The sequence below is a fragment of the Coregonus clupeaformis genome, chromosome 26, assembly GCF_020615455.1.
Source record: "Coregonus clupeaformis isolate EN_2021a chromosome 26, ASM2061545v1, whole genome shotgun sequence".
Lineage (NCBI taxonomy): Eukaryota > Metazoa > Chordata > Actinopteri > Salmoniformes > Salmonidae > Coregonus > Coregonus clupeaformis.
Window position 1 is genome coordinate 6,076,176 of NC_059217.1, and position 13,944 is coordinate 6,090,119.

The window sequence follows — 13,944 nt, forward strand, 5'->3', positions numbered from 1 at the left end:
ACACTAAGGTAACCTGCCTAAATGACTACAGACACCGTAGCACTCATGTCTGTAGCCATGAAGTGCTTTGAAAGGCTGGTCATGGCTCACATCAACACCATTATCCCAGAAACCCTAGACCCACTCCAATTTGCATACCGCCCCAACAGATCTACAGATGATGCAATCTCTTTTGCACTCCATACTGCCCTTTCCCACCTGGACAAAAGGAACACCTACATTAAAATGCTATTCATTGACTACAGCTCAGCGTTAAATACCACAGTGCCCTCAAAACTCATCACTAAGCTAAGGACCCTGGGACTCATCACAAAGCTCATCACAAAGCTCAGTCCCCTCCTGTACTCCCTGTTCACCCATGACTGCATGGCCAGGCACGACTCCAACACCATCATTAAGTTTGCCGACGAAACAACAGTGGTAGGCCTGATCACCGACAACGATGAAACAGCCTATAGGGAGGAGGTCAGAGACCTGGCCGTGTGGTGACAGGATAACAACCTCTCCCTCAACGTGATCAAGACAAAGGAGATGATTGTGGACTACAGGAAAAGGAGGACCGAGCACGCCCCCATTCTCATCGACGGGGCTGTAGTGGAGCAGGTTGAGAGCTTCAAGTTCCTTGGTGTCCACATCACCGACAAACTATCATGGTCCAAACACACTAAGACAATCGTGAAGAGGGCACGACAAAGCCTATTCCCCCTCAGGAGAATGAAAAGATTTGGCATGGGTCCGCAGATCCTCAAAGATTTCTACAGCTGCATCCTGACTTTTTGCATCACTGCCTGGTATGGCAACTGCTCAGCCTCCGACCGCAAGGCACTACAGAGGGTAGTACGTACGACCCAATACATCACTGGGGCAAAGCTTCCTGCCATCCAAGACCTCTATACCAGGCAGTGTCAGAGGAAGGCCCTAAAAATGGTCAAAGACTCCAGCCACCCTAGTCATAGACTGTTCTCTCTGCTACCGCATGGCAAGCGGTACCGGAGCACCAAGTCTAGGTCCAAAAGGCTTCTTAACAGCTTCTATCCCCTAGCCATAAGACGCCTGAACAGCTAATCAAATGGCTAGCCATGTATTTTCATCATAGGTACACGTAAACTATGACAGACAAAATGAGAAAAAAATTACCAGAAAATCACATTGTAGGATTTTTTATGAATTTATTTGCAAATTATGGTGGAAAATAAGTATTTGGTCAATAACAAAAGTTTCTCAATACTTTGCTATATACCCTTTGTTGGCAATGACACAGGTCAAACGTTTTCTGTAAGTCTTCACAAGGTTTTCACACACTGTTGCTGGTATTTTGGCCCATTCCTCCATGCAGATCTCCTCTAGAGCAGTGATGTTTTGGGGCTGTCGCTGGGCAACACAGACTTTCAACTCCCTCCAAAAATTTTCTATGGGTTTGAGATCTGGAGACTGGCTAGGCCACTCCAGGACCTTGAAATGCTTCTTACGAAGCCACTCCTTCGTTGCCAGGGCGGTGTGTTTGGGATCATTGTCATGCTGAAAGACCCAGCCACGTTTCATCTTCAATGCCCTTGCTGATGGAAGGAGGTTTTCACTCAAAATCTCACGATACATGGCCCCATTCATTCTTTCCTTTACACGGATCAGTCGTCCTGGTCCCTTTGCAGAAAAACAGCCCCAAAGCATGATGTTTCCACCCCCATGCTTCACAGTATGTATGGTGTTCTTTGGATGCAAATCAGCATTCTTTGTCCTCCAAACACGACGAGTAGAGTTTTTACCAAAAGGTTATATTTTGGTTTCATCTGACCATATGACATTCTCCCAATCCTCTTCTGGATCATCCAAATGCACTCTAGCAAACTTCAGATGGGCCTGGACATGTACTGGCTTAAGCAGGGGGACACGTCTTGCACTGCAGGATTTGAGTCCCTGGCGGCGTAGTGTGTTACTGATGGTAGGCTTTGTTACTTTGGTCCCAGCTCTCTGCAGGTCATTCACTAGGTCCCCCCGTGTGGTTCTGGGATTTTTGCTCACCGTTCTTGTGATCATTTTGACCCCACGGGCTGAGATCTTGCGTGGAGCCCCAGATCGAGGGAGATTATCAGTGGTCTTGTATGTCTTCCATTTCCTAATAATTGCTCCCGCAGTTGATTTCTTCAAACCAAGCTGCTTACCTATTGCAGATTCAGTCTTCCCAGCCTGGTGCAGGTCTACAATTTTGTTTCTGGTGTCCTTTGACAGCTCTTTGGTCTTGGCCATAGTGGAGTTTGGAGTGTGACTGTTTGAGGTTGTGGACAGATGTCTTTTATACTGATAACAAGTTAAAACAGGTGCCATTAATACAGGTAACGAGTGGAGGACAGAGGAGCCTCTTAAAGAAGAAGTTACAGGTCTGTGAGAGCCAGAAATCTTGCTTGTTTGTAGGTGACCAAATACTTATTTTCCACCATAATTTGCAAATAAATTCATTAAAAATCCTACAATGTGATTTTCTGGATTTTTTTTTCCTCAATTTGTCTGTCATAGTTGACGTGTACCTATGATGAAAATTACAGGCCTCTCTCATCTTTTTAAATGGGAGAACTTGCACAATTGGTGGCTGACTAAATACTTTTTTTCCCCACTGTACGTCATTTAGCAGACGCTCTTATCCAGAGCGACATACAAATTGGTGCATTCACCTTATAGCCAGTGGGATAACCACTTTACAATATGTTTTGTTTTTTTTGGGGGGGGGGGGTAAGGGGGTAGAAGGATTACTTAATACTTTTCCAGGTATTCCTTAAAGAGGTGGGGTTTCAAGTGACTCCGCTGTCCTGGCATCGTGAGGGAGCTTGTTCCACCATTGGGGTGCCAGAGCAGCGAACAATTTTGATTAGGCTGAGCGGGAACTGTGCTTCCGCAGAGGTAGGGGGGCCAGCAGGCCAGAGGTGGATGAACGCAATGCCCTCGTTTGGGTGTAGGGACTGATCAGAGCCTGAAGGTACGGAGGTGCCGTTCCCCTCACAGCTCCGAAGGCAAGCACCATGGTCTTGTAGCAGATGCAAACTTTAACTGGAAGCCAGTGGAGTGTGCGGAGGAGCGGGGTGACGTGAGAGAACTTCGGAAGGTTGAACACCAGACGGGCTGCGGCATTCTGGATGAGTTGTAGGGGTTTAATGGCACAGGCAGGGAGCCCAGCCAACAGCGAGTTGCAGTAATCCAGACGGGAGATGACAAGTGCCTGGATTAGTACCTGTGCCGCTTCCTGTGTAAGGCAGGGTCGTACTCTCAGAATGTTGTAGAGCATGAACCTACAGGATCGGGTCACCGCCTTGATGTTAGCGGAGAACGACAGGGTGTTGTCCAGGGTCACGCCAAGGCTCTTTGCACTCTGGGAGGAGGACACAACAGAGTTGTCAACCGTGATGGCGAGATCATGGAACGGGCATTCCTTCTCCAGGAGGAAGAGCAGCTCCGTCTTGCCGAGGTTCAGCTTGAGGTGGTGATCCGTCATCCACACTGATATGTCTGCCAGACATGCAGAGATGCGTTTCGCCACCTGGTTATCAGAAAGGGGAAAGGAGAAGATTAGTTGTGTGTCATCTGCGTAGCAGTCAATGTACTGGTACATTGACTCTGTACCAGTACCCCCGTATATAGTCTCCTGAGTGGCGCAGTGGTCTAAGGCACTGCATCGCAGTGCTAACTGTGCCACTAGAGATCCTGGTTCGAATCCAGGCTCTGTCGCAGCCGGCCGCGACCGGGAGACTCATGGGCGGCGCACAATTGGCCCAGCGTCGTCCAGGGTAGGGGAGGGAATGGCCGGCAGGGATGTAGCTCAGTTGATAGAGCATGGCGTTTGCAACGCCAGGGTTGTGGGTTCGATTCCCACGGGGGGCCAGTATAAAAAAAAAAAAAAGTATTCATTAACTGTAAGTTGCTCTGGATAAGAGCATCTGCTAAATGACGTAAATGTAAAATATAGCCTCGCTACTGTTATTTTACTGCTGCACTTTTTTTCTTGACCTTTTTTTTTTTTACTTATCAATTTTTTACTTAACACTTATTTTTCTTAAAACCGCATTGTTGGTTAAGGGCTTGTAAGTAAGCATTTCACTGTAAGGTCTCCACCGGAGCATGTGACAAATAACATTTTATTTGATGTGCAAATACACACATGCAAACACACACACACTCACAAGCACACACATATGGTTCACGTGCAGGCACACACACACGTGACAGGTTAAGTGTGTTCATAATCACAGGCTGTCTGAGGTATCCATCTGGAGGGTCTGTCAGTGTTCTCTCTCTCTCTCTCACTCACACATACACTCTCACTAGAGAACCTGACAAAAAGGACAGAAAAGGCTGTGAAAGCTTTAGGCTCTCCACAGGGAGTGGAAAATTAGACTGCACAGTAGGAAGACAGACGACCGACCTTGACTTTAGTTCTAGTTATTTTTTTTATTTTATTTTGCAGTGTGTCAATGAACAACAACTTGCTGTGTTTTAATATTACTAGTTGTTCCTGGTTTTCTCTCTCTTTTTTGTACTGCCTTCACTGTTTCTGGCTTTCATAATTGCCTCAGGCTCTGTTCCTTTAGTGTTCCTGAAATGCAACCTAAAAGTCTTAAACGTTCTGTTGACTTTTTGTGTTGTTTTCTTGTCAGGATACCTAATAGTTTAATAAAGTCATTATATAATATGTTGTCCAAACTAGAGATACACGCACAACTCAAGTCATACGGTAGTGTTATCTTAATGGGCATTTGTAATGTCATGCGTGCATGTTTCAAATTAGCATTTGTCTCTATTGAGTTAATCAAGCATAGTATACAGTATACTGTAGACCCTACTACTAACTCTTTAACAGGTGGTGCAGTTGTATAACATAGACAAATTGGTGTAAACTTCAATCATGGTTTGGCGTCACATCCACACGTAACCTCTTATGAACCTAGCTGCTTGAAAGTCTAGGGTCTCAGTCTGCTTGTTCCTGGAAATGACTAATATTATCCTCAGACAGAAGGGGACAAAGGCAAACACGTCTGTAACCGGTTTTGGCAAACACAAATGAGTAAAGAGACCTTGAAGCTGAACTAAATCCATGTCTACGTTTTTCAATATTAACTTAGAATCTTTACATGTACGTCAGCTCTCTCTGTGTAGTGTGTTTCTGCATTCTGTAAGGAAAATCGAATGAGAGTGAGAAACTAAAACTGACCTGCAGTACATTCACTACCAAATCATAGCATATTCCTAAAGAGACTAATTAATAGCCTATTCCTAAAGAGGCTAATTAAAACCTCTACAAATCTAAGCTAAGATATGTAATTGTTTTAAGATGGTGATACGATGGATAATTGAGCTATTTGATTTAGAATTTTAGCATGCCTTTAGGTAAAAGAAAGTTACAATTAAACATTATTTGATAGAATATTGAATTTGGCCTTTACTACTATAGCCCATAGAAACGCATTGAAAAACACATTCATAAATGGCAAAAAGGACAGTCATAAGGAATACGGTCATAAGTAATAAGGTTTTGAAGTGTCTGTCCTATATCTAGGAGATATAAGAAAGCTCAGGATTATTATTTTTGGGGGACACATATTTAAGAATAAAGCAGGGCGAGAAAATCTTCCTCCAAGCAAAGTTCAATGACTTAGAGGTCTGCTTTTTATTTTGAACACTGTCTGTTGACAAGGCTGCATGCAGTCACAGTGTCCCTGGTGATTTTCCTATAACCAGTGTGTAGTGAGAGTGTGTGAGTAATGTTGGTGATAGGGCCTGATGGACTACTCTACTGCTGCTGCTGGGCAAATGTTAAGCAAATAAAGAGGGAGGGAGGGAGGGAGGGAGAGAGAGAGAGGGGAGGAGGGAGAGAAAGTATGGAGAAAACATGTTAACATGACACGGCCGATTGCAAAACATGACCTCCTTCTGTGTTATCATTGATGTCAGACAAATTGATCACTTATCTTTGATTGATGAAGACAGACAGCTCATTGAAGGTTTGTGGACCATATGTTTATGTTCTAATCACAAAGCTGTTTCCTGTGCTGAGAACAAGAGCACACTCTGCATCTCAGACATTATCATTGCATGATAAACAACCCTGTTAGTATCATGTGAACTACAGCTGCTCTCTGTAGAAAAAAAGCACATAAGTTCCAAAGAAACTGGCCCATGTTCAGAAATAGGTACTGGGATACAATACAGATCTTTGTAATGACACACACACACACACACACTCTCTCTCTCTCTCTCTCTCTCTCTCTCTCTCTCTCTCTCTCTCTCTCTCTCTCACACACACACACACACACACACACACACACACACACACACACACACACTTGCTGTCCGTTAGCTCTTCTAACTGGCTGATGGATGTTTTGTGTCTTAGATGGCCTGGCTGCCTTCCGGGCTTTTCTCAAGACGGAGTTCAGCGACGAGAACATTGAGTTCTGGATGGCCTGCGAGGAATATAAAAAAATCAAGACTCCTGCTAAATTGATGAACAAAGCTAACAAGATCTACAATGAGTTTATCGATGTGAAGGCTCCCAGAGAGGTTTGTGTTCGATCAACTGACTAATGATGCAAAATATTCACTTTGTCTCTTTTAAGGCCAGACACCACACCCTAATAGGGTCATATCACAGTCAACTTTTGCGAGTTGAATGCGGACACAAATATAATACTTTTTTTTATTAAATATTTTCTGAAATATTGTATTGAAATATGCAAATTATGTGTTCTAATTAAATATTTGCATATAACACAAATAAATGTTTCTGGACACTGAATGAAGACAGACTAAATAATTTTGTTTCATTTTGTTAAGACACTCCATGACTGGACTTACGCATAGACGATTGTGGATAAATACTTTTTTCATTTTTCTATCTGTAAAATATTAAGGAAAGGTACGTAAAATGCCTTTTTGGCGCATTTTTCAGAAGAAAATGTAATCTAGTAAATAAATCTTCAAAGTAAGTTACTACATATAGGCCAGTTTGTAACATTCTCTATGAAATGGGCTTTTAAATTATGTGTGATTAAATGAGCTTTGAAATTATTTGTAAAAGTGGTTACAATTCATGACTTTTTGATGAGTAAGATAAACTAATGAAAATATTAATATTAATGGACCAAAATACCAAAACATTTCTAAATTGATAAGCACTGTACAGTGGGGGAAAAAAGTATTTAGTCAGCCACCAATTGTGCAAGTTCTCCCACTTAAAAAGATGAGAGAGGCCTGTAATTTTCATCATAGGTACACGTCAACTATGACAGACAAATTAAGAAAAATCCAGAAAATCACACTGTAGGATTTTTAATGAATTTATTTGCAGATTATGGTGGAAAATAAGTATTTGGTCACCTACAAACAAGCAAGATTTCTGGCTCTCACAGACCTGTAACTTCTTCTTTAAGAGGCTCCTCTGTCCTCCACTCGTTACCTGTATTAATAGCACCTGTTTGAACTTGTTATCAGTATAAAAGACACCTGTCCACAACCTCAAACAGTCACACTCCAAACTCCACTATGGCCAAGACCAAAGAGCTGTCAAAGGACACCAGAAACAAAATTGTAGACCTGCACCAGGCTGGGAAGACTGAATCTGCAATAGGTGAGCAGCTTGGTTTGAAGAAATCAACTGTGGGAGCAATTATTAGGAAATGGAAGACATAAAAGTCCACTGATAATCTCCCTCGATCTGGGGCTCCACGCAAGATCTCACCCGTGGGGTCAAAATGATCACAAGAACGGTGAGCAAAAATCCCAGAACCACACAGGGGGACCTAGTGAATGACCTGCAGAGAGCTGGGACCAAAGTAACAAAGCCTACCATCAGTAACACACTACGCCGCCAGGGACTCAAATCCTGCAGTTCCAGACGTGTCCCCCTGCTTAAGCCAGTACATGTCCAGGCCCGTCTGAAGTTTGCTAGAGTGCATTTGGATGATCCAGAAGAGGATTGGGAGAATGTCATATGGTCAGATGAAACCAAAATATTACTTTTTGGTAAAAACTCAACTCAGTCGTGTTTGGAGGACAAAGAATGCTGAGTTGCATCCAAAGAACACCATACCTACTGTGAGGCATGGGGGTGTAAACATCATGCTTTGGGGCTGTTTTTTCTGCAAAGGGACCAGGACGACTGATCCGTGTAAAGGAAAGAATGAATGGGGCCATGTATCGTGAGATTTTGAGTGAAAACCTCCTTCCATCAGCAAGGGCATTGAAGATGAAACGTGGCTGGGTCTTTCAGCATGACAATGATCCCAAACACACCGCCCGGGCAACGAAGGAGTGGCTTCGTAAGAAGCATTTCAAGGTCCTGGAGTGGCCTAGCCAGTCTCCAGATCTCAACCCCCATAGAAAATCTTTGAGGGAGTTGAAAGTCCGTGTTGCCCAGCGACAGCCCCAAAACATCACTGCTCTAGAGGAGATCTGCATGGAGGAATGGGCCAAAATAGTGTGTGAAAACCTTGTGAAGACTTACAGAAAACGTTTGACCTGTGTCATTGCCAACAAAGGGTATATAACAAAGTATTGAGAAACTTTTGTTATTGACCAAATACTTATTTTCCACCATAATTTGCAAATAAAATCATAAAAAATCCTACAATGTGATTTTCTGGAATTTTTTTTCTCATTTTGTCTGTCATAGTTGACGTGTGTGACACTCTGGCTCCACGGACCTTGATATTTGAGCCAGGGTTGTTTAGTTTCATTGTTTGGGTGTATTTCTATGTTGGGGATTTCTGGTTGTGCATTTTCTATGTTTGGTTAATTGTTCTTGATTAGTCGTGATGACTCCCAATCGGAGGTAACGAAGTGTCAGCTGTCGGCTCGTTATCTCTGATTGGGAGCCATATTTATACTGTGTGAGTTCACTTTGTGTTGTGGGTTATGGTTTCTTTGTTGCTGTTAGTAGTATTCAGTATAGAACTTCACGGATCGTCATTTGTTGTTTTCTTCGTGGTTGCTTTGAGTTAATAAAGTCATCATGTTCACTGCATAGCAGCTGCGCATTGGTCTCCTCCTTCAGACGATCGTGACAGAATAACCCACCAAAAAAGGACCAAGCAGCGCGTCCAGGAGCAAGGGGTCTGGACACAGGAGTTATGGATGCCTCCTAAGGACTTTTGGACATGGGAGGAGATTCGGGCTGGAAAGGGTCCTTGGGCACAACCGGAGGAACATCATCGCCCTCGTGAAGAGCTGGAGGCAGCTGCAGCCGAGAGGAGGTGGTCTGAGGAGGAATATCACCGCCCTCGTGAAGAGCTGGAGGCAGCTGCAGCCGAGAGGAGGTGGTATGAAGAGAAGCGCGGAGTCGAGGCTGGAAGCCCGTGGTTACTCCCCAAAAATTTTTTGGGGGGCACATGGCTTAGGGCGCCTGGGCAGCAGGAGGCTGCCACAGGGAGAAAAGGAGAGAAGGCTATCGGATTACGGGGAGCCATTGGCGAGTAGAGGAGGGAAGTTGTTGTGGCACCGGCATGAGAGACTGAAGTGTGTTCCCAGTCTGGTCCGGTCCGTTCTTGATCCCCAGTTAAGGCCAGTGGTGGGTGTTCCCGGTGCGGTCCGGCCTGTTCCTACTCACGCACCAGGTCCACGATGTGCGTCGCCAGCCGGCCTGAACTGGCCGTCTGCCCAACGGGCGCCTGAACTGCCCGTCTGCCCAACGCCCGTCTGAACTGCCCGTCTGCCCAACGCCGTCTGAACTGCCCGTCTGCCCAACGACGCCTGAACTGCCCGGCTGCCCAACGCCGTCTGAACTGCCCGTCTGCCCAACGCCGTCCTGAACTGCCCGTCTGCCCAACGCCGTCTGAACTGTCCGTCTGCCCAACGCCGTCTGAACTGCCCGTCTGTACTGAGCCTGCAAGCCGCCCGTCTGCCATGAGCCTTCAGAGCCGTCCGCCAGACCGGAGAGCCGCTAGAGCTCTCCGCCAGACAGGATCAGCCAGAGCCTTCCGCCAGACAGGATCAGCCAGAGCCTTCCGCCAGACAGGATCAGCCAGAGCCTTCCGCCAGACAGGAGCAGCCAGAGCCTTCCGCCAGACAGGAGCAGCCAGAGCCTTCCGCCAGACAGGAGCAGCCAGAGCCTTCCGTCAGACCGGATCAGCCAGAGCCTTCCGCCAGACAGGATCAGCCAGAGCCTTCCGCCAGCCATGAGCAGCCAGACCCGTCAGCCAGCCGCGAGCAGCCAGATCCGTCAGCCAGCTATGAGCAGCCAGATCCGTCAGCCAGCCATGAGCAGCCAGATCCGTCAGCCAGCCATGAGCAGCCAGATCCGTCAGCCAGCCGCGAGCAGCCAGATCCGTCAGCCAGCCACGAGCAACCAGATCCGTCAGCCAGCCACGAGCAGCCAGACCCGTCCAGCCAGCCGCGAGCAGCCAGACCCGTCAGCCAGCCATGAGCAGCCAGATCCGTCAGCCAGCCATGAGCAGCCAGATCCGTCAGCCAGCCATGAGCAGCCAGATCCGTCAGCCAGCCATGAGCAGCCAGATCCGTCAGCCCGCCAGGATCCGCCAGATCCGTCAGCCAGCCAGGATCCGCCAGAGCCGTCCTGCCAGGATCCGCCAGAGCCGTCCAGCCAGGATCCGCCAGAGCTGTCCAGCCAGGATCCGCCAGAACCGTCTAGCCAGGATCCGCCAGAGCCGTCCAGCCAGGATCCGCCAGAGCCGTCCAGCAAGGATCCGCCAGAGCCGTCCAGCCAGGATCCGCCAGAGCCGTCCAGCCAGGATCCGCCAGAGCCGTCCAGCCAGGATCCGCCAGAGCCGTCCAGCCAGGATCCGCCAGAGCCGTCCAGCCTGGATCCGCCAGAGCCGTCCCGCCAGGATCCGCCAGAGCCGTCCCGCCAGGATCCGCCAGAGCCGTCCCGCCAGGATCCGCCAGAGCCAGCCAGCCAGGATCCGCCATCTAGTCAGGTACTGCCCCTTAGTCCGGTACTGCCCCGTAGTCCGGTGCCGCCCCTTAATCCAGTGGAGTTTAGTTGGGGGGTGGTCACGAGGAAGGGAATACGGAAGCGGATAGTGACTAAGGTGGGGTGGGGACCACGACCTGGGCCAGAGCCGCCACCAGGGACAGACGCCCACCCAGACCCTCCCCGAGACTGTATGCTGGTGCGCCCGGAGGTCGCACCTTTAGGGGGGGGTAATGTGACACTCTGGCTCCACGGACCTTGATATTTGAGCCAGGGTTGTTTAGTTTCATTGTTTGGGTGTATTTCTATGTTGGGGATTTCTGGTTGTGCATTTTCTATGTTTGGTTAATTGTTCTTGATTAGTCGTATGACTCCCAATCGGAGGTAACGAGTGTCAGCTGTCGGCTCGTTATCTCTGATTGGGAGCCATATTTATACTGTGTGAGTTCACTTTGTGTTGTGGGTTATGGTTTCTTTGTTGCTGTTAGTAGTATTCAGTATAGAACTTCACGGATCGTCATTTGTTGTTTTCTTCGTGGTTGCTTTAAGTTAATAAAGTCATCATGTTCACTCGCAACGCTGCGCATTGGTCTCCTCCTTCAGACGATCGTGACAACGTGTACCTATGATGAAAATTAAAGGCCTCTCTCATCTTTTTAAGTGGGAGAACTTGCACAATTGGTGGCTGACTAAATACTTTTTTTCCCCACTGTATATGTAAAAATGTCATTTCAGTCTGTGGTGCCTGGCCTTCAATGCAAACGGCTATAGGTTTGTTTTTTATCTGGGGTTACTACGTGTCAGATTCAATTTTTATATCCACAACCTCCCAATATTACTGATAGGTACACATGACTACTGTATGCATACTTTTATTATATGGATTAATACTAATGTTGATGCTGTCCACAAACAAGTGTTTCATAGGAAATTCACACTAAGAAGATTTGGATATCTAACATTTATTTTCCCTTCCTTGGTCCCTGTAGGTAAACATAGACTTCCGTACGCGGGAGGTGATGAAGCAGAGCCTTACGGAGCCCACCCCCTCCAGTCTGAATGAGGTACAGGCCAGGGTCCACAGCCTCATGGAGAAAGACTCTTACCCACGCTTTCTCCACTCCAAGATCTACCAGGACTTACTCAACACGCAGTACACACACTGCCAACGGAACTCTGTCTGAAGATCACAGACATGCGCCGTCGCAGATACACATACGCACACAAACACGCACATGCACATGCACACACACACACACAAAGAGTTGTGTTTGTCTTCAGTAGCTAGAACCCAATGAACCATTATTCCTCAAGTTCTAACTTGAGATCTCTATGCGCATCTCAATAACTCAAGTCTCCCATTGATATATTGAATCATGTGAAAGTTTTTGGGTTATCCGTACAATTATCAAATTAGGATTCTCCTCTCACAGAGCGATTCTTAGTATTTAGACATATTGTATCATCCTTCTTAGAACTGTGTCAATATAGTTTACACTTAGAAAACTAAATACCACAAGACTTTGTACTGTGTATCCTTTTATTACTCTTATTAGAAAATGTGTTGTTGTTGATTATATGTTTTTCTCCTATCACTATAGTTCATTTTGGTGTCGATACACTACCGTTCAAAAGTTTGGCGTCACTCAGAAATGTCCTTGTTTTCGAAAGAAAAGCAATGTTTTTGTCCATTAAAATAACATCAAATTGATCAGAAATACAATGTAGATTGTTAATGTTGTAAATGGCTATTGTAGCTGGAAACGGCTGATTTTTTATGGAATATCTACATAGGCGTACAGAGGCCCATTATCAGCAACCATCAGTCCTGTGTTCCAATGGCACGTTGTGTTTGCTAATCCAAGTTTATCATTTTAAAAGGCTAATTGATCATTAGAAAACCCTTTTGCAATTATGTTAGCACAGCTGAAAACTGTTGTGCTGATTATAGAACTACTTGAGTATCTGGAGCATCAGCAATTGTGGGTTCGATTACAGGATCAAAATGGCCAGAAACAAATAACTTTCTTCTGAATCTTGTCAGTCTATTCTTGTTCTGAGAAATTAAGGCTATTCCATGCGAGAAATTGCCAAGAAACTGAAGATCTCATACAACGCTGTGTACTACTCCCTTCACAGAACAGCGCAAACTGGCTCTAACCAGAATAGAAAGAGGAGTGGGAGGCCCCGGTGCACAACTGAGCAAGAGGACAAATACATTAGAGTGTCTAGTTTGAGAAACAGACGCCTCACAGGTCCTCAACTGGCAGCTTCATTAACTAGTACCCGCTAAACACCAGTCTCAATGTCAACAGTGAAGAGACGACTCCGGGATGCTAACCTAGGCAGAGTTGCAAAGAAAAAGTCCAGTGTCTGTGTTCTTTTGCCCATCTTAATCTTACATTTTTATTGGCCAGTCTGAGATATGGTTTTTGTATTACATTTTTGCAGCAGTTCATGTGATATATACAGTATATGTGGGCGATTCTACATAAGTGGTGCAAATTGTGGGTTGGAAAAAAATCTAATCAGTATCATATTTTCCCTAAACTTTCAGCACACGTCTTACAACAGATAGACATATCTCCTACTCATACACTTTGTTTGTATTGCACATTCGAAATGTTTACCTGAATTCCATACCACCCCACTAAATCTGTCACCACCAAAACATAGAGAAAGAAAAATCCAGAAAATCACATTGTAGGTGGAAATTATGGTGGAAAATATGTATTTGGTCACCTACAAACAAGCAAGATTTCTGGCTCTCACAGACCTGTAACTTCTTCTTTAAGAGGCTCCTCTGTCCTCCACTCGTTACCTGTATTAATGGCACCTGTTTGAACTTGTTATCAGTATAAAAGACACCTGTCCACAACCTCAAACAGTCACACTCCAAACTACACTATGGCCAAGATCAAAGAGCTGTCAAAGGACACCAGAAACTAAATTGTAGACCTGCACCAGGCTGGGAAGACTGAATCTGCAATAGGTAAGGAGCTTGGTTTGAAGAAATCAACTGTGAGAGCAATTAT

General features: G+C 45.7%; 1 protein-coding gene across 3 annotated transcripts in view; it reads left to right on the plus strand.

Moving 5' to 3' along the window:
- LOC123481938 (regulator of G-protein signaling 8-like) overlaps positions 1-12,593 on the plus strand; it is a 39,023-nt gene extending 26,430 nt beyond the window's left edge. For all 3 annotated transcript variants that reach the window (XM_045207659.1, XM_045207661.1, XM_045207660.1), the window contains 2 exons: positions 6,377-6,543; positions 11,899-12,593. In XM_045207659.1, coding sequence (XP_045063594.1) covers positions 6,377-6,543; positions 11,899-12,093 — 362 coding nt within the window. In that variant the 3' untranslated portion in view covers positions 12,094-12,593. The remainder of the gene's footprint in view (positions 1-6,376; positions 6,544-11,898) is intronic.
- The last annotated feature ends 1,351 nt before the right edge of the window (positions 12,594-13,944 follow it).